Source organism: Patiria miniata, unplaced genomic scaffold (genome assembly GCF_015706575.1).
Source record: "Patiria miniata isolate m_02_andy unplaced genomic scaffold, ASM1570657v1 HiC_scaffold_2, whole genome shotgun sequence".
In the NCBI taxonomy this organism is placed as follows: domain Eukaryota; kingdom Metazoa; phylum Echinodermata; class Asteroidea; order Valvatida; family Asterinidae; genus Patiria; species Patiria miniata.
This window is the reverse complement of record NW_024037058.1, coordinates 16,607,173-16,632,896: the sequence shown is the minus strand read 5'-3', so window position 1 is coordinate 16,632,896 and position 25,724 is coordinate 16,607,173. Positions and strand designations below refer to the sequence as shown.

The window sequence follows — 25,724 nt, the reverse complement described above, 5'->3', positions numbered from 1 at the left end:
CGCGGTGCATAGCAGCCATACCATGTCAGATCTGTCACATTCAGTCACCATCCCTGGCACGAGATTAATTATTACTTACAAAACATAAAGAAATTATTACACAAGGCCCATTGAAATTTAAATGCTGTTCATAAAAACTGCTGATAAAACACTGCTGCGTTCTGCACCACATTGTGCAGTATGCGCGTGCCAATTTGCATATAAGGAGATGTTTAGCATTACGTGCGCGAGGCACATACCATAGATATATGGCCAGAGGGGTGTTTCACAAAACATGCAGTAAAATTGTTGAACAAAATCGTAGAAATTTGTATGAATTTTGACTTATTTTGACTTTTTGACCGAAAAGTATTTATGAATGGGAATAAATATGTGCTTGGGTGGTATTAAACAAGTACGCTTAAAACCGGCTAAGAGCCAGTGACCAGGCCCCTAGCTGGTTTAACCCCTTAACGCTGGTATTGTTCGGCCGCGGACAGCTGCACTTTGAGTGGAATGTGCAGGCATTTGGCCATTGTCTATGAATGAATGTGGCTATGCAGCGGGAATGCGGCTATGCAGCAGGAATGCAGCTATAGCAGTGCCCCGGCTTATTGGCTTTCATCGAGCTGCGTCTATAGCCGTCTTTAGCCGTCAGCCGGCGTGGAAGGGTTAATACCGGCCAAGCACATATGTATTCCCTAATTTAACATCATCAGACACAGTGCAAACAATCCTCCTACATTCTTTCATTCTATAACTTTCAAAGAGGAACTAGTCCATTGTAAAGTAATAGTAGCTGGGAAATACCTTACTAAATCCCCAAATAGTTTTGAAGAATCTGGGTTGGGAGCAGTTGACGTTCTAAGCTACAAACACAATCTTTGCAAAATAAGAATAACACCTTACAAACGATCATTCCTTTAAATCCACTAGTAGTCACATGATAGCAAGGTAAAGCTTGATATTATTAGAAAAATCTACAAAAATAGCATCAAATATATATATATCTTAGCTATCACTTACAAACATGAGACAGACATAAAATTGGCTACAATTACACAATTTTCCGACCTCTGTTTAAAATAGTCTTTGAATCCTGAGCTAGAAAACTATTCTCACTTTCTGCAAAGAACATCATTTTTAGAAGACACTCAGGAGAGCAGAGTCTCGGACGGATTTGCTTCACACGGGAGAAAAAAAGAAGAGGAAATATATGGAGCACCTGTGTTTACATCTTGAAAAAAAGTGAGAAATCTTAGCTTAATGATGCTGCTGTTGTGGTTGCCGGGATGAGTGGTTGCTAGGATACAGGGCTGCTAGGAGACGGAGTGGATTCAGGGCCCGCCCATCTGGGGGATGCTGGGAGAACTGAGGAGGTTGATGCGTTGCTTCTGTTTGCGCTGCTCTGTCATCTGTAAAAGGAAACGACGATTAGAAGCAACGTCAAAAAGTGGATTATGAACTCCAGTCGATGGTGCCACCTCTAGGGTTTTCATGAATATTTTTTCTTCTGGATGTGAATTAATATGTATCATTTTCACTTTGGCTTTGGAACATTGGAACAATACCAGGAAATTGTCTTGAATACGTCCATCTTTTTTACAATGGAGGTGGGGCCATTTTTTGTGCATGGCGTCAAATTGAAAGTAATCCCAATACCCCGACTGTTATTATACCGTGGAGAATAAGTCCAAATCCTCCAAAAACATGCATGCAACTGGGAATTTAGGGAAAAACGAGGACATTCCAAACCACTCAAGACTTTGTACAGTGTTTTTCAGTTTGTAATGGCATTCATGAGAAGTAAGAAACAAGGAAATCAGTGGATCCGAGGAAAACTTGCATGCCTGATTAACCCTCCTGCTGTCTGAACAGTCACAGACAGTCTAAAAATCAATCCTCTTCCCCTGCCATGCCTTTTACACAGGCTAGTCACCAACAGTCAGATCATATTTCCAGCAAGCACTGTGACTAGTCAAATTCAGTCAACAGACAAAAGCAGGCAAGTGGTAGGCACAGCTGGCTTATCAATCACCTACAGTCAAAGCATAGCTGTGTCATGTAACATAAACAGTCACAGCCAGTCAATCCTGCTTTATGTAGGCTGGAAGCTCTAAACTGTTAAAAACAGTCACTTGACTGATTTTGACTGAAAAGACAACTTTGCACAGAGTATGTTTGCATAGGAGGGGGGTTAACATGTGGAAAACACAGCCCCTGTTATTTGGCATACTGAAATTTTGATCTCAAATTTGTTTGCACCGAATGCTGGCTACTATTACTATGCTTTATTTCACATCATGATCTGTTACACGGTACCCTGGGGAGACATGTGCACTAGGGAACAATAGGGAACAAAAGATTGTATAATTCTCCACAGGGCAATTTCTATAGGTGAATACGTCTCCACAAGGTTATCAAGAAATAGATATATGGATTTTACTCAAAAACTAGGAATTTCCAAGGTGTGTTGATCCGTCGCAAATTGAAGTATTTTATGTAAGGGATATTAAGTCTGAATTTCAGCCCAGGAAATTAATTCTGGTTAAAATAAGAGCATTTTTAAACTACACTTTCAAACTCGATAACTTTAGTACACGAGAACAAAGAAATGACTCCACAAGGTTGCAAATTCCAGTGTGTGTGGCCCTTAATCGTGTTGATATCTTTGGATACTTTTGTTAGTTTTTTTGTTTAATTCCTCTGAAAAATTATATAACATTTGGCGAAATTACCTGGTCCTTGAGTTCTCTGAGCTGGCCAGACAGGACCTTGACTAGTGAGTTGGTGTTCTCTAGCTGATTCTGTAGGATTCTCATCTCATTCTGTTCACTCTCTCCCTCGTCAGAGTCTAGCGACATGGCTCGCATCCTGGGGAACCAATCCTGGTTCTTCTCCTGAATAGACAGAAAAAAACAACATCAGTTGGTCAATCAATCATCAGTTCTTAGCCCATCAGCACTTATAGTACATTGCACTGCACTGTACAGGGTGAGTAAAAACAAAAGAGGAAACCCAAATGTCAGGCATTGGCGGATCCAGGGGGGTGCTACGGGGGCGTGCGCCCCCCGGCAGTGACCAAAATTTTGTAAAATAAGGCCATTTTTCACTTGAATGAGCCGTTGTGCCCCCTCGGCACGAACCTCTCTGGATCCGCCACTGTCAGGTAATGAAGTTCTGCATGTAGCACTTTCAAAATCTAGGGTATGAAAGCCCAATTAATAAGCTTTCTTTTAGTTAAAGAATCATTTAAATCACTCATGTACTTTTCAAGATATGGAACTTTAAACACAAACACTGTTTGAAAGTTCTATCCACGGATCACCGAAACAACTCACATACATCCCTATGTAAAGTGTTTTCGTTTTGCTGAAAAGGACACTTAACTTTTTCTGTGATCAGTTGACAGAACTTTAAATTTGCAATTGTGTTCAAAATTCCGTAACTTAAAAAGTACATGAGTGATTTGAATGATTCTTGTACTAAACAGAAAGATTATAAGTTGGGCTTTCATATCCTAGATTTTGAAAGTGCTACATGCAGAACTTCATGAAATAATTGGTCCTGCCATTTGGGTTTTATTTTTTTGGTTCACCCTGTATTTACTCCTTGACTGTTCAATGACATGGAAAAAGGATTTTCAAGTTTCTGCTGGTCAGGTTTTGACTTTCAGACAAATAGAAATCACACCCATTTTCGATTGATCAAAATGAGAGAACAAAGCAACAAAAGGCAGCCATTTTGTACACAAAGTCATCTGCAAGATTTCTCATATGAAACAATGAACTAGAAATTCAAACCTTGCATTGGCGACAGAATGATTTTTTATTTTTAAAGATTATAAGGTTTCAGGTCTTTAGGAGGCCACAGTCCCTCGCTCATTTTGTAAAATGTTAATAGATGCCCCGAATGGAAACCAGGGTTCATGACTACCTAAAGCCGGTCCCACTTGTCTGTTCCCGGGATACATAATGTCCAATCAGTATTCCACCTCGCGTACATTACTGTCCCAGCAATTCCACTGAGACACGCAAGAAGTTAACCCATGGGGAAACACGGAACAAAAAAAAGATACTTCAAAAGACATTTGGTTTTTGCCCTGAGCAAGAGTACTTCATGACTAGAATGCTCAGATTCTAGTACGTTTATTCACTCCTAGCCACGGACAATTAGCATGCCATTCTACAACAAGTCTCTGCCGCAATAAAATTCAACTCACATTATTTAACATTATTTAACATTATTTAATAGTATTTCGAAACCGAAATATTATTGCACAGAAGTAGGGCAATATGTGAAATTAAGGGAGACATCCTCTGTTAGGGTTGAATCTCCTCTTTAGAATGACACCCTGATCATGTCATTACATTCACAGTTGACTGAGCAGTGACCAACTTTATGAAAGGGTCTGTTTAGAGAATTGCGCCACTTTTCATGGTGAATTTTTTTTTTATCCCACCTGCCTTGATTGGCAACCATAGCCTTTCACTCTGTGACAGATGACACCACAAAAACCACAATTGAAAAGTGATGCAATCTCGAAAGTTGCTGTTTGGGGATTTAAATTCTGGGGTTGGGTTTCTTTAAGGTTTTTTAAATTTTTTTTTTAGGGTACCCATGGTTTTTTTTAATCGGGTACCCCATTCCCGTACTACATGTACCTGTAAATGTACACCCCAACTGAAGGCCGACTTGCGGGGTCCCATTGAAGATTTATTTCCTAAACGTGATATACATCATTTTGTTCTCTTTAAAAATCCTGCTCTTTCCTGGCTGCCCAACAGCAATTTCGACGGCTGTTTTATATTTAAACAGGACTTAAGAATGCAACAAATTAAAAAATAAAGTTTACAAAACAGCTTTTAGACCGTTTTCGTTCATTAAAGTTTCATTACCTTGCAAAATGTTCACCTTTTTTCCTATGGATGTATCGCGTTTTGGAAAAAACTCTCCCATTGTTCCTATTGCTGCACTTCCTGGTACCCCATAAGGCTCATGGTAGGAACAGACAATAATCAATGACAAGAGAATTCCTGGATGACTTGTGATTAACTTTTTTATATATAGTCAAGTATAGTCAATGACCATAATGCGCATGCGTCAGATGGTGAAGGAATGGTTCTCGGACTTATCTTCCCTTTTAAAAAAAAAATCCTCCAGAGCCATGAATGAGAAGAAAAGGCTGCATTTCATTTTATCGATCATCAGGAGTTGATTAAACACACTTTAGGTAAGAAATTCAATTGTGGGGGCAAAAATGAAAATGTAAAATTCCCTCCAGGAATTGAGCCAGGAACCTCCAGCATTCAGGTCAGCGATTTAACGCACACACCACCGTCGTGGAATATATAAGCTGTAAGAACTTATTCCGAATCAGGTGACATATTTAGTTGTTCACGTGATATGTTTCACGCATGCGCATTATGGTCATTGATTATAATTACAGGCCGGCTGGCTGGTTTTAATCCAATAAAACAGTCGGTACTTCAATCCATGCTTTTGTTGTAAAATCTCTCTGATGCAAAATTCCTTCAAAAGTCAATGTCTTTTTTGGGGGGGGACATAATGTTATCAGACATTTCTCCCAGGGAAACAAGATGTAATTTTGCTCCCCCCCCCCCAAAAAAATTTCTTCTTGTGCCAAATGCCCTGAATAGAGACAACTTTATTTTGTACCTTGATCATGTTATAGACGTAGCTCTCTGGCCCAGTAAATTCCGTCGGGTCCTTCACTTTGACCAAGACGATGAAGTACAAGTAGTGCCACATGCTGTGCTCCTCTTTGTAGTGTTCCTCAAAAGAGACGGATTTGTTGTCGAAGGACGAGCGGTTCAGACCTGAACAGATGAGGTAAAATGGGAGGTCCAGGAGTCACATAAACAGGATTTTTGGGTTATCTTCATTCATTCAGAATTCTCTGGTGCTAGTGGGGCCCAATATACGGAAGAAGTCCAGTATTTGAGGCCCATTTATGGGGCTAGTCATTAGTCATTTTTTCCAAAGGTTACCCAACACATGTGAACTAATTATCTCCCGAAATAAACCAACAGCACAAGCGCAGGTGAAATTGTGCAAAGGCTTATAGCAGGGTACCAACAAAATCAAGAAAAGTTTTTATTTTGAACTATTATTGAAGTAAATGTTAAATTTTGATATTTTTATGGTAAAAACTTCCGTCTTCTTTTGATTAGATGAAAAATTGCAAAATACGAATCCGGTTTCCAGGTGCCCCATAGACTTGTGTGCATTCATCTGCTCTGTTTATCTCTCGTTACGTAATGTCCGTGACAGGGCTATTCAGAGCTCAGTGAATAAACCTGAAAATGTGTTTTTCAAATCTCATACACACCCATCATCTACTAATAGTCAAGGAGATTACAGACTAGGAGTTTTGGATCATTTCTCTGAATCATTCATTAGATATCATGGTTAATTGGCCCATAATGCTGGTGTTACTTCTCTAAATTTACCACTTTGCATGAGGTGCTATTGTTGTGGATTTTCATTGGGCGAGTGTGAGGACACAAATACATGCCTGTTGGCGGAACATGGGAAAGGTAATTAACCATATCAAGTTTGACTTCTTCAATTTTTGTTGTTGTTGCTCACTGCAAATGTCCAAAATCTGACCCTATCTACTTGAATTTCAGTGGATTAAATGGTCTTACACAGTATTTTTCTCAGGAGCAAGTTCAATTTCAGATCACTCCTTGACTAGTGGTCAACTGGAGATGCAACTTAAGCCTGCATGCTAACAGCAGCGATGATCAAAGGGTCATCACGAAACTTCTAGGTTTCTCGCTCCCTACTGTGCATTATGATGCGCGAGGCTATTGTAACAAGCAAACTAACCTCAGTAGGTCTGGTCCCTAACAGTTGACTGGTTCTCCTACGGTCAACTAACATGGGTTCAAGCGAATGTATAGCTGAATTGTGGTTAACGGCAGTTCTCACCCGAACTTGCTCTAGTTTGTATAGTGCTGCCAAAAACAGTAAGCAAGCCAATACGTGTCCCTTCCCCTACAGTTCACACAGGGAGCCAATGGGCTCCGGGCGCAAACAAGAGAGGGTGCTTTTTCACCACTTTTGAGAGCCCAGGGAACGGGACACACACAGCAGGCACATTCTCTTGTATTACATACATCCCAAGGACAGACACGCAGAGAGATAACAACTCATTCTTTGTTGTCCTCGAAGGTAGGAATGTGTGCTTAGTCTCAGGCGCGGTTCTACGAGGGGGCTGGGGGGGGGGCTGTAGCCCCCCCAAATTTTTGTCTAGCCCCCCCAAAATAAATTCCGTAAAAAAAAATTGCATTAGCAAAAAGAAGGATTGTGATGTACATGCGAATGGTCTCCCCCTAAAGAAGAAATAGCCGCGACAAGGGTGCATTAGTTAATATAGTGTGAATGATTTTAGGATTTTATTGGCGCTCCCCATTGAAAATATGGCATGAGCCCCCCCCCCCCCCCCCCCCCATTGATTTTCGGAGGCCTAAGTGTCAGGAAAAAATTACTTGTCTACATTTCAGCACGCCTCCCTGAAAAAATTCTGGATCCACCGTGCTAGCCCCCCCCCCCCCCAAATATTGGTTCTAGAACCGCGCCTGCTTAGTCTATGGGAGAGTGTTACATTATACGGACATATGCCTTGTCCTTAGACATAATGGTAAAGTACGACTGTGCGACTAGCTGGACTGGTTCTTGTGCGAATGGCATGAAGTACACATGATTATTTTCATTCTTAGTGTTCATAAAGTCATAGCGTTTTTGCATGAGCCTCAGGCGTCGTCGGTAATGAAGTCAAAGGTCTCTCCCGGTGGTCTCCCCCAACTCTCCCTTTCGTACAGTTGAGGGGGTACTTGTGCACTTAGCCCATAGAACACAAAGAGTTGCATCAACTACTAAATGACAAACAGGTGCACCAAGGGTTTTCTTACCACAGATGAAGCAGGTGTTTTTCAAGATCTCCTCCTTCTGCTGCTTCTCGCTCCTCAAGTCAGCAAAGGTGTCGATGATGACACCAAAGATGAGGTTGAGGACAATGATGATGACCACGATGAAGAACAAGAGGTCGTAGATGACTCGGGCCATGTATAATGGTTCCTTGTGAGGAAAACAAGACGACATAGAAAAGATTTGATTTCGACACTGTTTATTGAGAAAAAATCACAAGTAATATTGAGGAATGTACTGATGTCCTGAATATTGTTCTCCATCTAAACTCTGTATTTTCCTTTCTTAGCTTTTCCGGCAAATTTCATTGAAAACAGCTTTTGTTTTTGGTAGTATTTTCCCCCCTTTTTTCCCCCTATTTTTCCCCCACTTTTTCCAATAGGTTTTGTACACGCTTTCATTCTACAAGACACTTTCGGAACCTTTTAAAATACGATCACCTTTAAACCGTGCATAGTCATTAACCATCATCTGAAGATGTGACGTCATGACGTCACCGGGGGTCACGTGACATCAATTTAAAGGTTTATATTTTGCTAAATGAATTTCTTGTAGGTTTTCTATCCTGTTGGTACATTTGTAAACCTGTTATGCCTCTACTATTTTTTTCCTTTTGCCAAGTTTGGAAATAACATTCCTCAATAAAAAAAAATAATATGAAAATCCTTGCCTTTAACAAAAGTTCTGCTAGGATCGAAATGTTAGGCCGTCTGATATTGTTTGATTTATACAATATCTGAATGCAACAGCATCTCAAGATCTGCTTTTATGCAACTTAAGCATTGAGGCAGCCATGCTGGACATGTTCCCTGAAGCATGTTAAAGATCACTATGAAAAGGGTTGCCAAACAACAGGCACCAGTCTACTTGCTGACTACTGCTGTTGTTGGAGGACCAGTACCCCATCCTTCTCTTTGTACCTGTGACAGAAAAAAAAAATCAGTGCAGCACAAAACGAAGTCCACATTTCTTGGATGTTAACATCCATTTTCCTGTACCTTTGTTGATGGGCTTCTTAAGACGTCGCCGATACCCCCGCCGCTCCGCACACCAAAGTTGAGCGTGGTGATGATGCACATGATCAGTGTCTCGCAGGCTCGTTCCCTTTCAGTGCCAACTTCGATGCCATCATCACTTACTTCTGGTTGGAGGAGAAACAGAACATCAATGGAAATAAACATCAACAACTGTGAGATCCAAAGTGACATGGAACCTTTCTTGAATATATAGTTTCTTTGCTTTTTAACCACAAAAAAAAAAATCCAACTTTCGAAAAATCCAACCGAATACAGTACAGATAAACTTGTCCTACCTTTTGCTTGCAAGTGGCTGAGGTTGTTTTTCAGACAGTCTTCCATTTCAAGACCTGCTGGACAAGATTCTGGTGGCAATGGCATAGGTGGTGACGTACCTGTTGGTGAGGGGAATCATAAGGATTTGTTGTCTGAGGTTTTGACCATGTTGTTATTACAACTGATTTGACAGTAAATTTGAAAATAATAGCAGCTTATTGGTTGTATCTTGTCAAACTCTTGTCACTAAACACAAGTACATGTAGCAAATTACCTCACCTAAACTGACCTCAACTCACTTCGCAAATTCACCTTACCTCACCTCAACTCAAGCTCAGTAACTCACTGCATCTCAAATCAATCTGTAAACCACCTCACTTCTCCTCAACACAAGCTGAAAACTCACCTTACCTCAACACAAGCTGAAAACTCACCTTACCTCAACACAAGCCGCAAACTCACCTCAACACAAGCAGCAAATTCACCTTAACATCGCCTCATCTTTCCACAATCCCCAAACTCACCTCACCTAACCTGAATACATTCCGCAAAGCAAATTGACCTCACCTTACCCAAATGCAAACCACAAAAGCCCATCATCTCACCTCAGTACAATCCACAACTCACCTCACCTGACCTGACCTCAAGACAAGCTGAAAACTCACCTTACCTCACCTCAGCACAACCCACAAACTCACCTCACCTCACCACAACCCACAAACTCACCTCACCTCAGCACAAACCACAAACTCACCTCACCTCAGCACAACCCACAAACTCACCTCACCTCACCTCACCTCAGCACAAACCACAAACTTACCTCGCCTCACCTCAGCACGACCCACAAACTCACCTCACCTCACCTCAGCAAAAACCACAAACTCACCTCACCTCAACACAAGCCCCAAACTCACCTCACCTCAGCACAACCCACAAACTCATCTCACCTCAACACAAGCCACAAACTCACCTCACCTCAACACAAGCCACAAACTCACCTCACCTCAGCACAACCCACAAATTCACCTCACCTCACCACAAGCCACAAACTCACCTTACCTCAAAAAAGCTGCAAACTCACCTCACCTAACCTCAAAACAAGCTGTAAACTCACCTCACCTCATCTCACCTAACCTAACCTCAACCCAAGCTGCAAACTCACCTGTCTTGTTTGTGGCTGTGGCTGTGGCTATGGCCGGTCTGAGAGGGTTGACCTCGTACACGAAGTCATCCTGAAGGAAGAGATAGCCCACGATGGAGAAGAGGTAGACCAGAATCAGGGCTAGCAGTGCGGTGAAGGCAATGGAACGCCAGTTGCGCGTTACTGAGTGAATCACGTTGATTAACGTATCCTCTTGGTACACCACGTCCAACAACTGGTAAGGGAGAAGTCATGATGAAAATGTCAATTTTTCATTTACAATTAGGTTTCTATCTTCAAGTGTAGGAGGGTGGTAAAGCTTCATAAATCCTTTAACCATAACACCCTTGCCATTTTGGCTACAACTCTTACTAAACCCAACCAAATCTCTGGCTGAGCAAGAAACCAATGCCATATTATAAGATGGAATGTTTGCGTCAGGGTGATATATTTGATTTATATCACCCCGACGCAAAAATTCCATCTTATAATAGTTTATGCGGTACCCGCTGCTATGTACATCAGATTCGAACCAGCCAACCGATCCCGTTAGCTCAGTGGTCGAGTGGTAAGACATCTGCACTAGAAAGCAGGAGGTCGTGGGTTCGAGTCCCACCCGAGTGATATTTTCCAACTTTCACTCGGGAGGTAACACACTGAGTATACAGTGTTTAAACGTCACTGAAGGGCAAAACCAAATTTGATCAATGCCATATTGTTTGCACTTAAACAAAATGGGGACATGTCCCATGTACAGGTTCATCCCAACTTGTGATTGACGTCTGACCTCCGAGTGGATTACGAAAGACTTGGGGTTTAGTGTTAAAGAAATATATGTCTGGCTAGCTAGGTTGTACGACTACTGAAACGATAACAGATAGGGCTAAAAAGCTCACTACTTCAATACCACTTTGATTGAAATTGACTGGACAGAATTTAAGCCTCTGACCTCAAGTCTTCTGGTGACATTCCAACTTAGCTATCCCTATTTTTCCAGTCAAAACCAGTGTTGTAGTCAAGTACATCACAAATCCTTTCACAAGCCCTGTCACAAGTAAGTCACAAGTCTGTCACAAACCCAGTGGATGAACAATAACAAAGGAAGGCCTTTGTCACAGTTCATTTCAATAACTTGTGACTTGACCTGAAACTAGGTGACTTGTGATGGACTTGTGACAGACTTGTGATGGACTTGTGATTGACTTGTGATGGACTTGTGACAGACTTGTGACGGACTTGTGATGGACTTGTGATGGACTTGGGATTGACTTGTGATGGACTTGTGACACTTGTGACGGACTTGTGATGGACTTGGGATTGACTTGTGATGGACTTGGGATTGACTTGTGACGGACTTGTGACAGACTTGTAATGGACTTGTGATGGACTTGTGATGAACTTGTGATGGACTTGTGATGAACTTGTGATGGACTTGTGACAGACTTGTGATGGACTTGTAATGGACTTGGGATTGACTTGTGATGGACTTGTGATGGACTTGTGATGGACTTGTGATGGACTTGTGATGGACTTGTGATGGACTTGTGACAGACTTGTGACAGACTTGTGACAGACTTGTGACAGACTTGTGACAGACTTGTGATTCAAAAGAAATCTTATAAAATTTAAGCTTGGTCTTACCAGCAGACTGTAGAAGAACTCGTGGACGAAGAGTCCCAGGAAGCAGATGATGAGATACAGGATGTGGTACAGGACCTCCATGTCAGTGAATATCCCCCTCACTCCTTTGTACAACAGGCCGCAGTTACCCAGGAAGCTCAGGATGAATATGCATTTGGTGAAAATCTGGAAAAGAAAAAAAAGAGGGACAGGTTAAACAAGGCTATAAACTTTCCATTTTAGCATGGAAAAAAAAATCAATCTAACTTTCAGAAATTTTTGTTCATTTGAAGAAAAAAGCCGCATCCTCTCTGAGTGATCTCCGTTTGCTATTTCCCAGGTTTGAAGCATTGCTAATGTTGCTAGCATAGTGACTTAGGGTGAGATCCCTGGCTGTATGGCTTATACATGTTTATGGCATCTGACTAGCGCCCCTTGAACAAAGTGTTTGACTAAATGGGGAAGCGCCAGCCAGTGGCATAGCCAGGTGAGAGGAGGGGGCCCTTGGGGGCAGGTGCCCCCCCCCCATCTGAAATTGTAACTGTCTGGCCCAGGTCTGCAGATACTAAGCCGAGGTATTAATACAGTGCCTCTGGATTTTACTACAACTCACTGTGGTCACAGCAAGGAAGAGAAGCGTAGGCTCCACGCCGATGGAGAATATCATTCTGAGGATGGTGGCGAAGACGAGCGGTCGTATTCCCGACGGCCGACGTAACGTCACGATGGCTGCCAACGACGCGGCCATCAGTAACCAGACTAGCATGGACAGGCCATGGTCTAGCTCTGGTAGGGGACAAATGTCAAAGGATAAGGGTCATGGGGAGAGACATGGGCTGTTAGTTAATCAGCAATGAGCGCAACGACACTAAGGTTTTCAAAGCCTCATTTCCGTCTTTGCTTCAATTATCTCTTGTTATCAGAGTACCCAGAAACCTCTGATGCCGAAACCAGATGGAACAATTCTAAATTTTAGCCTCATAAGATATGATTTGATGTTCCTGAAGCGGAACACAGACCCATGCTGAGCCTCAGTCACCCAATTCAGAGGCCTAAAAATCTTCTGAAGCTAAAGAACCAAGCAAAGCTGGAGGCTTTTCATAATTTTTTTTTCTCTACGAAACAGCATGTTGTTTACCCCACTAGATCATTCACATTGTGGCCGCGTTTAAGGTGCGTGCTTCTGTTCCACAGAGATATGCGCAAGTAGACCCTGTTGTTTATTTATTGTTACTGATTTGAATATAACAAAAAAACACCCTACAGATTGCCCCTGAATGCAAAGAGTCTATAGTCCTCAATGTGCCCTAAAGAGCTTGGCCGTTACTCGTCAAAACTGCCCGAAATTTTCAAAACACTGTAGCTGATATTTCAACATGATGCACTAGAATTCTGATGACGGCCACATACAGAAAAACAGGTGATAAGGACTCTATCACAAGATAGTGTTTTCAATTTGTGAAGGCCTCTATTCCCTCTTTTTTCTAGACGAGGACATGACTGGGTTTACAAATGTTTTGAGCGCTCATTGGTAAAATCTCTGCTCACCAAGCCACTTGATGATAAATTTATAATTTTTGCTCCTTTATTTTTAAGGAGCAGCAGCTAAAAGACTTATACTGACAGAGGAATAAACTACCTGTAAATGAAACGGATTAAAATAGAATTGAATACAAACAACAGTAGCTTGCATCTCACCTGTTGTTCTGACGTCAAATGGATAGAAGAAGGCCACCAACAAGTTAACGATGAGTGCTAAGTTGAAACAAACCAGACTCCACTTGCTCATGTTGCTGCTTGCTAGGAACAGGATGGGCTGGGCTGTGCACGACCAAAAAAAAAAATATATATATAATAATAGATTTTGTGCACAAGTACTCCCTTAATCGGTTACAAAGCGAGATAGGTGGGACGCCAATACATTGATGCCGAATGCCCATCACTTTTTAGAATAATAATAATAATAATAATAATAATTTGGGAGGCTAATCATCCTTACTCGCAGCTGGTATACTGAATTGCGAAGGACGCGGCTACAACGTGGTCGGGCTGCTGGCACGTAAAGGCGCCTATGGCTGCCGGCCACATCGACCCATATATGACCACGGAGCACAGCCCGAGATCGAAAGTGTTTGATTTTTCCGGAGGGAGGAAAACCGGAGGGCCCGGAGAAAAACCCACGTGGCACAGGAGAGAACCAACGCACAACTCTACTCACATGCGATCCGCGGCCAGGATTCGAACCGTGGTCACCTTGGTGAGAGGTGAGCGCTTTACGCACAAGCCAACCATGCCAGCCATGCCACTAATAGAACTAAGCATGCATACTTTGCGCCATGCACCCATGCCCAGTGTGTGCTTGCAATATGGCTCTCTAGCGGAGCTCTCACGTGTGGTCACAAAACACCATCTACATGTTCCTGTTCATTTACAGGGTGAGTCAGAATGATCTGGACCCAAGTTCACCATTTTCTTTTGGCAAATAGAGTATATTGAGAAAAAACCGAGTGTTTCTTACAGGGTTCTAGCCAGGGTGAAATTATAGCGTAGGGGTAATTTTGGTTCGACGACTAATGCGAGCGCGGAGCGCGAAGCCCTTACGGCGTGGGGTCCGGGGCCCGCTTAAGGGCCCTGAAAAATTTTGGACTCTAGATGCTCTGTGGTGCAATCTGAGGCGATTCCCTGCCACTTTCCCCTGATTTGTTTTTTAGCAGAAGTGTTTACAATTATAAGAAATTTTGTTTTATTTGTTTCAAAGATTGATACTCTTGCTCCTGTAAAGTTTCTTCTGTTTTCAAATTTTAGATTATGTTTACAATGTATAAATTGTTCCAAGATCGATGCTTTCTGATGTTTAACCATTTTTAGTAATTCCTCAATGTTTTATAACAAATTGGGATTTACTTTGTCAATATTAAGTGCGAGAACAAATCGCATGAACATATTTCAAGAAGCCTTGTGTTGTGTAGCGTTGCCGTAGTAGCAGTAGTTCCGATTTTAAATTTGTAAATAAAACCAGCAGGGAGAGAAATTGTAAAACCATGGAGGTCTCAGACAGAAAAAGTCGTCGGCGATTGCAATTTCAATATGCTACAACACAATGTGTGGGAGAAATCTCATTTTTGTTATGTTAAAAAATATAATTGTAGATAATGACGATGAGAAATAATCACCGGGAATTGCTTCCTATCCCGGCCGCGGCCGGCCCCGGCGTGCGGGTGCGGGCTAGCGCCAGCCCACACCGGCTACGCCGGCGAACTACGCGACCAAATTTCCCCTCAGCATTTGAGAAAGCAACGCATTCGTGGAGCGCTAAAAAACTTGCTTTGTTGCAAGTACGTCCGTACGGAGCGCTGTATCTACGCAGCACAAAACAGCACGTGCTTATTGCTTTCATAGCGAATGCGTGTGGCGCAGCATCACGGTAGGGGTACCGTACGGGGTACGTGCGGTGGGATCGTTGTTCATTTTTCGCTGTGTCGTACGGCCAGTGCGCAATGCTCAAAGTCGCTGCGCTTGTATACGAACAAACGGCAGATATTTTTTTTTCGCAACCAAAATTTATAGCGTAGCGGTAGCGTAGCGGCGCGATTTAAGCGTAGCGCTTATTTCCGAAAGCGAGCGGGTGCTAGCGCTATTTGACCCTGGCTAGAACACTGGTTTCATATGAATGGTTATTACCTTGTCTTCTGCAGGAATTTTGAGTGTTTCAAATTAGTGGCTGTGGTGAGGAGTTATGCCATTTTTATTGAAATGGTTCATTTTCCAGTCTGCACACGGAATTGGTTTTTCCTTTTTTAAATGTGTCAATAACTTCAACTGAGTCAGTCACCATGACTAGGTTTTTATTTGTTATTACACTGCTTCACATCAGTACGTGATTTCCATCAATTTGTTGAACCATGGAACCGTGGTCAGAGTGTTTTTTAGCGTGTGTTCTTTGCTAGCAATTTTTCTTCAAAATGGTACAATGGATATACATGATACTTTCACCAAATGTGTCCAAAATACCAGCCCATAAAATATCTCATTTTGCACTTGTTTTGATAATTGCTACAAATATTTAATATTTTCTTAAATTTGGGGCCAGATCATTCTGTCTCACCCTAGTCCATTTATTCAAGAAGTTATCCCCTAAAACGCACTACCAATTACTTGTTATACCGCCCCAAACTGCCCAAGCACTTTATGGTTTTTGTGGATTTATCTGGATAGATAACTGAACAATGTATTCCAGTGTAACACAAATGCTAATGGGTTGAATGTGGAAATATGTTAATGGATAAGTCCAAGAAAAGGTTCCCTTTTTGTCCCATACATAACCATGTTTTCTTTAATTACATAATCATCGCAAAGACTAAAAACAAAAAACATTCTTGAGGGTATTCTCCTTGCAGGTGCCCAACAGAAGAATAAAGCACTGAAATCCATGAATATCTTAGAGGGTTTAACTTTTGTTATGTATGGGACATAGCGTGCACGAATTCCTGGACTTGCTCAAATATGTTTCTACATTTTTCATTAACTATCATATTTATGACAACTGAAAAATAATTATAGAAGAAAAGAAATAAAAAACAATCACCTCTGTTGTTTGACCACACAGGTCCAGTATTTAGATTTTTTCCATTATGCTATGTATTTTAACCTTACTACCATCTTTAAATGTCAAGTGAAATCCTTCACCGATTATTAATTGCAAAAGTTAACACAACCGTCCCTTAGAATGATTAGCCAACAGCCAGATAGACAGGCAGACCAAGCGACTGACCTCTGAGTTTTTTCTGCCACTTCATCTCCATGAACATATCCTCGGTCTTCTCAAAGAAGTCGGCCACTTTGCTGCCCTGGTCGTCCCTCTCGGCCTTCGTGAAGACCTTGATTTTGGTCTCGGCCGTCAGGTACTCACAGAGCTGGGGCACGGGGAAGACAATCTGCTCCATGGTCCGATCCTGCCTCACAATCTGTGGTCAGGAACAAGATTCATACTTACACTTCCATCACCTTCTTAAAATCTTGCATCTTGGGTCCATTAGTGTCAAAAACAGTGCTTTTATCATGGTGCTGCTTTATTGGCAGGACAAGTAGACTTTACTGCATTTCATACTGGATGCAAAAGTGAATGCATATTTATGACATCACGACAAGTATTCGCACTGCGAGTTCGCTGATTCACTGACTGTCACATCGTTGTGTCAAAGTTGAACAAATTTCAACTCCAACGCCTGTTGCTCACACGAAGATACTATGGCTTTGTACACACTCAGAGTAAGACCAGTTGCGCGTACTTTTTTAGCCCATACAGGATCTCAGAAATAATCTGCTAATTTCAATGTTTATCAAGCTATTGTTTGAGTTTAGAAAGATAAATTCAAAATGTATGGTACACTTTGTGTGATATTGAACTGTTTAATGTAGAAATAAGGTAAATCTCAGATTGTTGGTTTAATAGGAGTGTTTAATAGGGGGGTTTGAGTTGGGGAGAAATTGGTTGAGTGGGGGGAAGTGATGGAGAAAAGGAGGGGGCATGGGGGTGGGGCATGGGGGTGGGGCATGGGGGTGGGGCGTGGGGTGTGGGGGTGGGGCGTGGGGTGTGGGGGTGGGGCGTGGCAGGGGGTGGGGCGTGGGGGTGGCGTGCTGGTAGGGATAGGGTGGAGCTGAGTGATAAGGATATGGAGTCAAGCTTACCTCAATCTGTGCAGTATTCTTTGAGTTGTATTCAAGTGTCATGTCTGGGAGCTCTAAGATTGAGATGGGTGTGGGAGGCTGGGTGAGGGGTGTGGATGGGTGGGGCATGAAAGGGGAGGGGTTGAGGGTAAGGGGTCAGATTGCATGATTGTCTTACCTCAATCTGTGCGGTATGTTTGAAGTAGTATTCCAGTGCCCTATCCGTGTACTCTGAGTTAGGGCCAGTAGGTTTCAACAAGGACGCCAACTCCTTGTTGTGATGAGCAAGCTATGAACAGAACACACAAAAAATGGCCAATAATATTAATTTTTCCCCGAAGACAAACTTGAAATTTTAATTGCAAGAATAGTCTTGTTGTGTTGCAAGGAATTCTTCAATCGATTGTTTGACTATTACAAAAAGGATACAAGTCGCAAGCATCAGATGAAATTCTAATAAGCTTCTAGTTTTTTTCAGTTTAGGTCCTAAGCAGACAATACTGCTCAGCAAATTTGTACTGTAAGCAAAAATCGGCAGAGTACTATTCCACAGCAATATGCATCACATGATATTTTGGCTGGAAACCTGTTTATCTAAGCAAATTTCTTTCTGCGCTTAGCATGGACTGACCTGATGGGCCAAGATGTAGATGTTATGTCCGACCTCCCTAGGTGAGATGGCTTCATCGTCTTCTTCAATAATCAGTTCATCGTCATCATCCCTCTCCAAGTCTTCTTGTTGGTAGGCCTGCTTGATCACATCCACCTAGGGGTGGTGGGTGGGGCATTGGGGAGGGGGTGGGAGATATGAACAATATTCAAGGTAATGAAACAACAAAGTTAGCACAGTGGGAGCTACTCACGGGAGGCTAAGAAAGACACACGAATGGATATATGAAACTACAGTGGGACTTACAAAATTCTCCATTTTGCCAACTATCACTGACTAGAAGGTAATGGACACCGTTTGCAAACATTCAAATATGAAACTGTCAAAATAATTGCATGAATATTTATATGAGGCTTCAAATAAATCAGCATATTGTATGCTTTTGCAAAAAGTACCCGGATTACTGCAATATTATGTCAGTAAAAGTACCTGGATGAGGACACAGAGATGAAACTGGCCTATGGGGAAAAAAATTGGACTATAGGCTGAACAAAACTCCGTGTTAGAAATCTGGTCTGCGCTGCATTTACATATGTACAATACACTTTGTGCCTAATTCCTGGACACTTCCTCCTGTTTTATTTTAGATCCAAACAAAATTTTACCGTGAGAAAAATGTTCAGTGTTTTCATTAAATTATAAAGTCTGAATAAAGGTTAATGTAACGGCCTCATCAACAAAGAAGTTCACTTCTTATTCGAGTCGAGGAAAAGTCCAAGCAAGTGCACCATTCAACCATGATTCAACCAAACAACTCCACTATGAATGTACATAGGGCAAAAAAAATGGCATTATCGTCTTTTTCTTCCTATCACCGCCACTGAAATTGATCTTTTATGCTCTTAAATTTTGTATAACTATAACATTTTTAAGAAGAATAGAAGTAAATAAAATCTATTGTTCAGTATGAAACTTGAAAACAATATGGACAGTACATCTTTAAAACTTTTGTGTTGTGTTTAACTGCTTACCAACTGTTTAGGGCTCATGTTGAGTAGAATTCTCTCAGCATTCTCACTGTCATGTCTACTCTCCATGATGGCCAGCAATAGCTTGGAAGCATTGTTCTAAGAAACAAATGAAAGAAATCAATATCAGTGACTTGGATTTTTGGCATTTGGATCATAAAAACACAAATTCCCTTTCCTGTGATTCTACTAGTACCAAAAGAAGGCGAGTTGGGGAAGGGATAAAAAGGATTGAGAGGAAACAATTTTTTGTGGAACTATTTCAAGTTCAGGGGATACAATTTAGAAAGTGTGACTTTGAATAATCAATTCAATGTCTTTCTAAAAGGTTTGCTGAAAATAGCAATGTTGTGACGTTTTTAGGCTAAATTTCTTCGAAGTCTTTGCAAACAGTTTGCTCCAAATAACAATGTTCTGCTGTATCTCTTTATCTTTTTTGTTGTTGAAGGGTGACAAAAGAGAAGAGTGACAAAGCTTTTCTAGTTAATAGCTTCTACGTAAACTGACAGGTATTTAAAGGGAAGATACAACATTTGCAAACATAAAAAACCCCGAAATACTCAAATTATCATAAAATACCTTGCTGGATTGTTGGGGAATGACAGTCTAAAGCATCTTGTAAAATCCTGGCTGCTGGTATGCTGACATATTAAAGACTCATTGTATTTTTCCAAAGCTGATCTGTCGACCAGTGTTGGGAAAAAACTTTTTTTTTCAAAAACGGCTAATTTTTCATATTGAGTTGTTCCGCACTTTCTTTGCAATTGATTACACACCTTACAATTCCCCAAAGTCTATAAATTGCTCCGTTTCATCTTAAGAGGGGTCAGGGAACCAGACTACAAGAACATGATTTATTTTCTTGGTTTTTTTTCCAGCATCTACAAGCCCAAAACGTGAAACAAGTCACATAATAACAATATTTGCCATAACATACTAATCCTCCAAATCCATTTATTTCTGAAAATTGCAGCAAAAGCAAATGTTGTTCATTCCCTTTAATTTACACCATGAAGTTGATTTCAGTTTTTTCCTTTGTGCAACTGAAATGATGTCTTTGCAATTGAAACTTTAGAGTTACTGGTGAATAGTCGAGGACAGCCTTTCCATGAAAGAGAACTCTTCTCGGAGTAACTCAAAATGAAGATTTTTTTGTGGAAAAAAAAACCCTGTGATTTTACCTTGAGTTCTAGCACCAGGTCCATTCGGTTCTTGCCGAGGGGGTTGATGTCGTTCAGTATGAGCGCCGTGATGATATCTAGGCCATTGGATTCATGGTTCGCGATGGCATTCTGTTACAGAAAACACACAATACCCACAGGGAATTGACACATCTGTTTCTTGGGAATAATGTCAAATGGTGCAAAGTGGACTGGCGTTACATTAATGGACTTTGTTTCAAAACCACTGAACCGAATCCGACAAAAACTTCACACAAGAAAGAAAAATGATTGGGGTCATCAATTCTATAATTGGATTTGAAATTTTCATCAGAGGGTCAGGGTTCGAATCCAGCTGCTGGCCATATGTTGTGTCCTTGGGCAAGCCACGTCACCCCCACTTAAATACATAATCCTTAGAAAGATGCATCTGCACATGCCATAATTCCTTGCAAACATGAAATTCTCTATCCTTAGAACAGATTTTTTTCTGCAATAATTCAGTAGGGATTTTTCACTTTTGGTAAGAAGTGGCATGAAATTCAGCCCTGACAGAACCGTCTTCATGCTAACACACACTGGGACATATATTTTTTGGCAAGGTAGATATTTCATGAATGTCCAACATAAATTAACCCTTTAGTTACTGTAGCACCCAAAACCGCCCTGCCCATTACTCACTGTAGGGCCCAAAACCTTCCAAGTATTCAATGGTTTTATTGATTCTCCAGTGAATAAACACAATGTAATACAATGTAATACATGTGCTAATGGGTTAATTAGTGACATGTAGAGGCTGAGCTGTAAATAGAGGCTGAGCTGTAATTATTTAAACTCAATATTAGGTACTTAATATTTCAGGAAAATATACAAAATTCAGGCTTAGACTTGATCAGTATTTACTGCAATTTCAAAATCCAATTGGCTGAGGCAGGATTTGAACCCAAGACCTCCGAAACACATTTTTGATGCTTTACCAACTGAGCTATCCAGCCCTACGTTGGTTTTCTCCAAATAAGTCAATGACTTTGTTCACGGGACGCTAGTCAAAATTAGCAACTTGTCCAATTGGGAAAGCCGACAAAATGGGGCTGGGTAGCTCAGTTGGTAGAGCTCCAGTGTAGCATGAATTTAGGTTTTATGAAATACGGACTCATTGGTGGTATTGCGCATGCTCATGCATAGATAATTAGAAGAGGGACCGGTCACGTGAGAAGGTTTAACCAATAAAAGGGAAAAAGAGTCCGATTTTCATACGAGTCTGATTTTCATATGACATCGGTATAATAACCCTGAGGCCTAAGGTTCAAATGCCGCTCCAGTAAATTGGTGTGTCCAACGATATAAAATATTTGGCTGTTTTCTGTGGGATAGATCACCTGGTTTTCGTGGCAGGGCCCCTGGCAGTACTCTGTCAAACTCTCCAGCGTCTGGTTGATCAACGCCACGTTGTTCTCGTTGATGTACAGTCCCAGTAGGCCCAAGCCCCCCGTGGTGCTGCCGCAGATGCAGTCCAGGAACTGTAGCGTCTCGCAGACGAGGTTGTAGTTGGTCTTGTTGTTCTGGTGTCTTAGGTAACTCTGGGAAGGACAGAAGAATGGACAAAAAGAGGGAAGGCAAGGATTAGGAAGGAATGCTGAAAAAAAAGGATTTTTTGAGAAGATCTGAACAGAGTTGAAGTCAGTCAAATCAAATCCCATCACAAGTCAAATCTATGGGCTCCGTGCATGAATAAGAGAGGGCACTTTTTTTCACCATTTTCGAGAGCTCAGTGGAAGGGACACACTGTGTGCGCGTACATACTTGTTCCATAGTTGTGGGGACTACACACGAGTGGTCCAATGGTACTATGGGGACCGAAGACGCTGTGGGGACAGCAAAAAGTCCCCATAACTCGGTCTTAATTTGCCTGCCTGTACTGGTTTGCGCACTTATAGCGACGAGTATGCAAAACTAATCTTATTGTATTCTATATAGCGTCTCGCATGAGCATCAGGTATCACTGGCCATGCGGTTGAACGTCTCGCCCAGTGGTCTCCCCCAACTCTCCCATTCTTACCCTTGAGGGGGTACTTGCGCACTGAGCCCAAAGTCAAATTACAAGGTCACAAGAAACGGAGGACAAGAAAAAATTGATAAAGAAATCCTCGGTCACAGTTAATTTCGATAGCACATTTAGGTTGTTTGACTTGAGACTGAGTGACTTGGGATTGACTTGTACTTGACCTGTCATGACTTGGGAGGACATTGATTATTTCCCTTAAATTGAAACACAAGTAGTTGGTACTTTGGGGTTTCTATTGGTGGCGTAACAGTTTTGACACAGAGGAATGTGGTAGTGAAAGTAAGAGATTTATAGTTAAGAAGGATGAGTAGATGATATTGATAAATAAACGTGAGAGGAAGTTGGAATAGATGGCCCTTTTTTCATGTTTTTCAATGTTGCTCTATGTGTATAGATTAATTTACCTGAAAACCTACTGATGCTTATGAAAACTCATTACATATAAATTAAGAGTCCCAAGTGTGACATTTTTCTGAGTTCCTGTTACCTCAGAACTTTGCAATTTGCCCTTCAAATGTCGTTAAGAATAACGTCAAACTAATTTGTATGTTCGGTAAGTCATTTAGGGACAGGAAAAAAGTGGACCCCAAATTTAAAGAAAGACACATTTTTTTTGTTTTTTGTTTTCCCATTCAATATATTGTTGGAAAGCTAATAACTTAGAGATGCTGGCGAATTAAAAAAAAAGTTTCAAGATTTATTTTTTTGGGTTTCTTGCCCCCACAACAAAGACAGTACAATTTGAAAATTTAAATTTTATTTTCATTTTGTTGTTCTAAAATGGGGTTTAAAAAATGAACAATTTACAAAGATACTCTTTGAGTCAGTGTTTCAATTGAAAAAAGGGTAAATTGCTACTGATATATTTGGTGTTTCTGCAGTATAAAGAAGGCAGCACTATATATCCAGGAATGCAGTGGTTACATTACAAATAGAAATATCACTTATGTGAAGAGATAACGTTAGGAATGTACAGACAACATTAGGAATGTAGAGATGGCAGTAGATAGTATGTGAACAAATAAAACAAGTCACTGGAGATACAGAGACAGCTCATCTCAAAGAAGGGTGCAGAATGTAATAAATAATCTATGAGAATTTAAAATAAAATCTAAAAAAGAAAAGAAAAGAGTTCAACATTTCACAAATTAGTAGTATGCATGCAACATATAAACTCTAGACATTCACATGTTGTCCATCTCTATCCAATCTGGGGTTGAACCTCGAATGTGGCATGTCAATGTGTTATAAAGTCTTAAAGAAGCAACAGATCACAGTTTGCACGTGTGCTTACAAGAACATCTTAGAAATACAGGAAATTCAAAATACAGATGATGTGCACACATGAAATACAATAGAGCAGAGCATCATAACAACAAAAAGTTGAAAGTGCTTGTTGACAAATGCTTCGTGCAAGTCAAAGAATGTGGATCTTGAGCACTCATAAAGCAGAAACATTTTCTTTTAACTGAAAAAACAACAGCAGACTTTCAAATAAGATACGGATATCTGAAACTCCTGACGATTCTTTCCACACCACTACTTTCAATGTCGAAGGTGAAACACAATAAAATGACATGCCGAACAAAAATCAACATTTCTGGAGCAGAAATGAAATGGTTTGGGGTTCTAACAAAGGAGGAGTTAGAGTGCCTTGGTGACTCAAGATGCACATGTGGACTTAAAAAAAAAAGGACACGAGCATTCACAATCAGCAACAAGTTCTTCTTATGAAGAATGTAGATGCAGTGACTTGGGTGGTATCAAGTTCTTCACAGTAGGCAGTCTGAGAGCCAAGTCACAGGAGGCAATTTTCACAGGCAACATTGAGGCAAAACAAATGTGCATTTTTTCGAAAGTTTATGGAAATTCCACGGAAAAATCAGAGGGAATCGAAATTTGCCTGAAGTTTTCTTGGAGATTGCTTGCAACAATTTGCCGGATTTTGCCTTAAGTGGCATGGCCTTAATGGTCAATTTTAACTTGTATATGACAACAATGGGGACTCACAGCAACAAAATAAGGGTGTTATTTTTTTGTTTTAATTCAAAATAGTTTACAGAGAAGGATGTCTTTTTCTTTTTAAGTAACACATCCTCTCATGTATATGAAAACATTGTAATGTTCCATTCATTGTGATGACATCATCAGTGGCCATTGTCACACCGCCCTCAATAAACCATGCATAAGAGCCACTAGAACTTCGAACACTAATTTCTTTTAATGTAACTGTTCTGCTGGTGGTGATAGGGGATTGGGATATATGCAACGATCATGACTGTGAAAGTTTGTCTACTGAAAGTTTGCCTACTGATATGAGCAAATAAAACAAGGAGGTGTCAACAGTTAAATGGTAGTCACCATGAACCGAGCTTACAAATAAATATTTCTTTGTCAAAATTTTTCAAGCAAGGTTTCGTAGCAGGTAGGTCTGGCCATATATTGTTAAAATTTATTTTAATTATTGGTTTATTGTTGTTCCATTTCATCACACATAATACAAATGATATATGTGATAAAAAATTGAGGGACCCCAGGTAAATATTTGTAGAGCATGAAACCTCAACAACTTGATACCCCGCTTCTCAATTCAGGGAGAATTCAAACCCAATTTTCAAATTCTGGCTGGAGCCCTAATTGCAAAGCTTTCTGTTAGTCTTGATACAAGACTGGAATTTTTTTTAGGTTTCCCTGATTCAGTCAGTCCCTGGATAGTGCAATCAAGCTGAAGCAGCTATAGGGGGCACGAGAATTAAACCTTGAAGATGGAAAAAAGTCGATCGAACAAAAAAAACAGAACGAACAAACTCAAAAGTGGTAACATTGTCCCTTGAAAGGTTGTGCCAAGTCTGTTTCTGATCAGGTCCACTGAGTTTCGGGACCCAACAAGCTGACACCTTGGACATTTGGACAGGATAGCTTATTTTTTCAATTTTTTTTTCATTTTACAAGGTTTAATTCTCAGGAACCAGTGACCGTCAAGATTCAATTATCTGTAACCGAAAAAACAAGAAAAGATAATAACTTCAAATTTTCTGTGTAATCATTCAACAAGTCAAAATGCGCACAATATCAGTCAAAACTCTATAGCTCATCTCTTTCGACCGTACTCCACGAACTTATCAATCACCCCTTGTACATTGCTTAAAAACGGTTGTAAGTTGTCTAGCCAGGGGGCAGATGAAAGACTGAATTCAGGGAGTGAG

The 25,724-nt window shown here is 40.9% G+C and overlaps 1 protein-coding gene across 4 annotated transcripts in view; it reads right to left on the bottom strand.

Moving 5' to 3' along the window:
* Nucleotides 1-551: 551 nt before the first annotated feature.
* Nucleotides 552-25,724, bottom strand: part of LOC119726694 (inositol 1,4,5-trisphosphate receptor) — a 114,728-nt gene continuing 89,555 nt past the window's right edge. For all 4 annotated transcript variants that reach the window (XM_038198490.1, XM_038198492.1, XM_038198493.1 and 1 more), the window contains 16 exons: nt 21,833-22,033; nt 20,475-20,585; nt 19,297-19,392; nt 18,287-18,421; nt 17,834-17,944; nt 16,760-16,952; nt 13,687-13,809; nt 12,602-12,774; nt 12,010-12,174; nt 10,390-10,603; nt 9,248-9,346; nt 8,934-9,076; nt 7,920-8,085; nt 5,659-5,819; nt 2,718-2,879; nt 552-1,394 (listed from right to left, as the gene is read on the bottom strand). In XM_038198490.1, the coding sequence (XP_038054418.1) occupies nt 1,317-1,394; nt 2,718-2,879; nt 5,659-5,819; nt 7,920-8,085; nt 8,934-9,076; nt 9,248-9,346; nt 10,390-10,603; nt 12,010-12,174; nt 12,602-12,774; nt 13,687-13,809; nt 16,760-16,952; nt 17,834-17,944; nt 18,287-18,421; nt 19,297-19,392; nt 20,475-20,585; nt 21,833-22,033 (2,331 nt within the window). In that variant the 3' untranslated portion in view covers nt 552-1,316. The remainder of the gene's footprint in view (nt 1,395-2,717; nt 2,880-5,658; nt 5,820-7,919; nt 8,086-8,933; nt 9,077-9,247; nt 9,347-10,389; nt 10,604-12,009; nt 12,175-12,601; nt 12,775-13,686; nt 13,810-16,759; nt 16,953-17,833; nt 17,945-18,286; nt 18,422-19,296; nt 19,393-20,474; nt 20,586-21,832; nt 22,034-25,724) is intronic.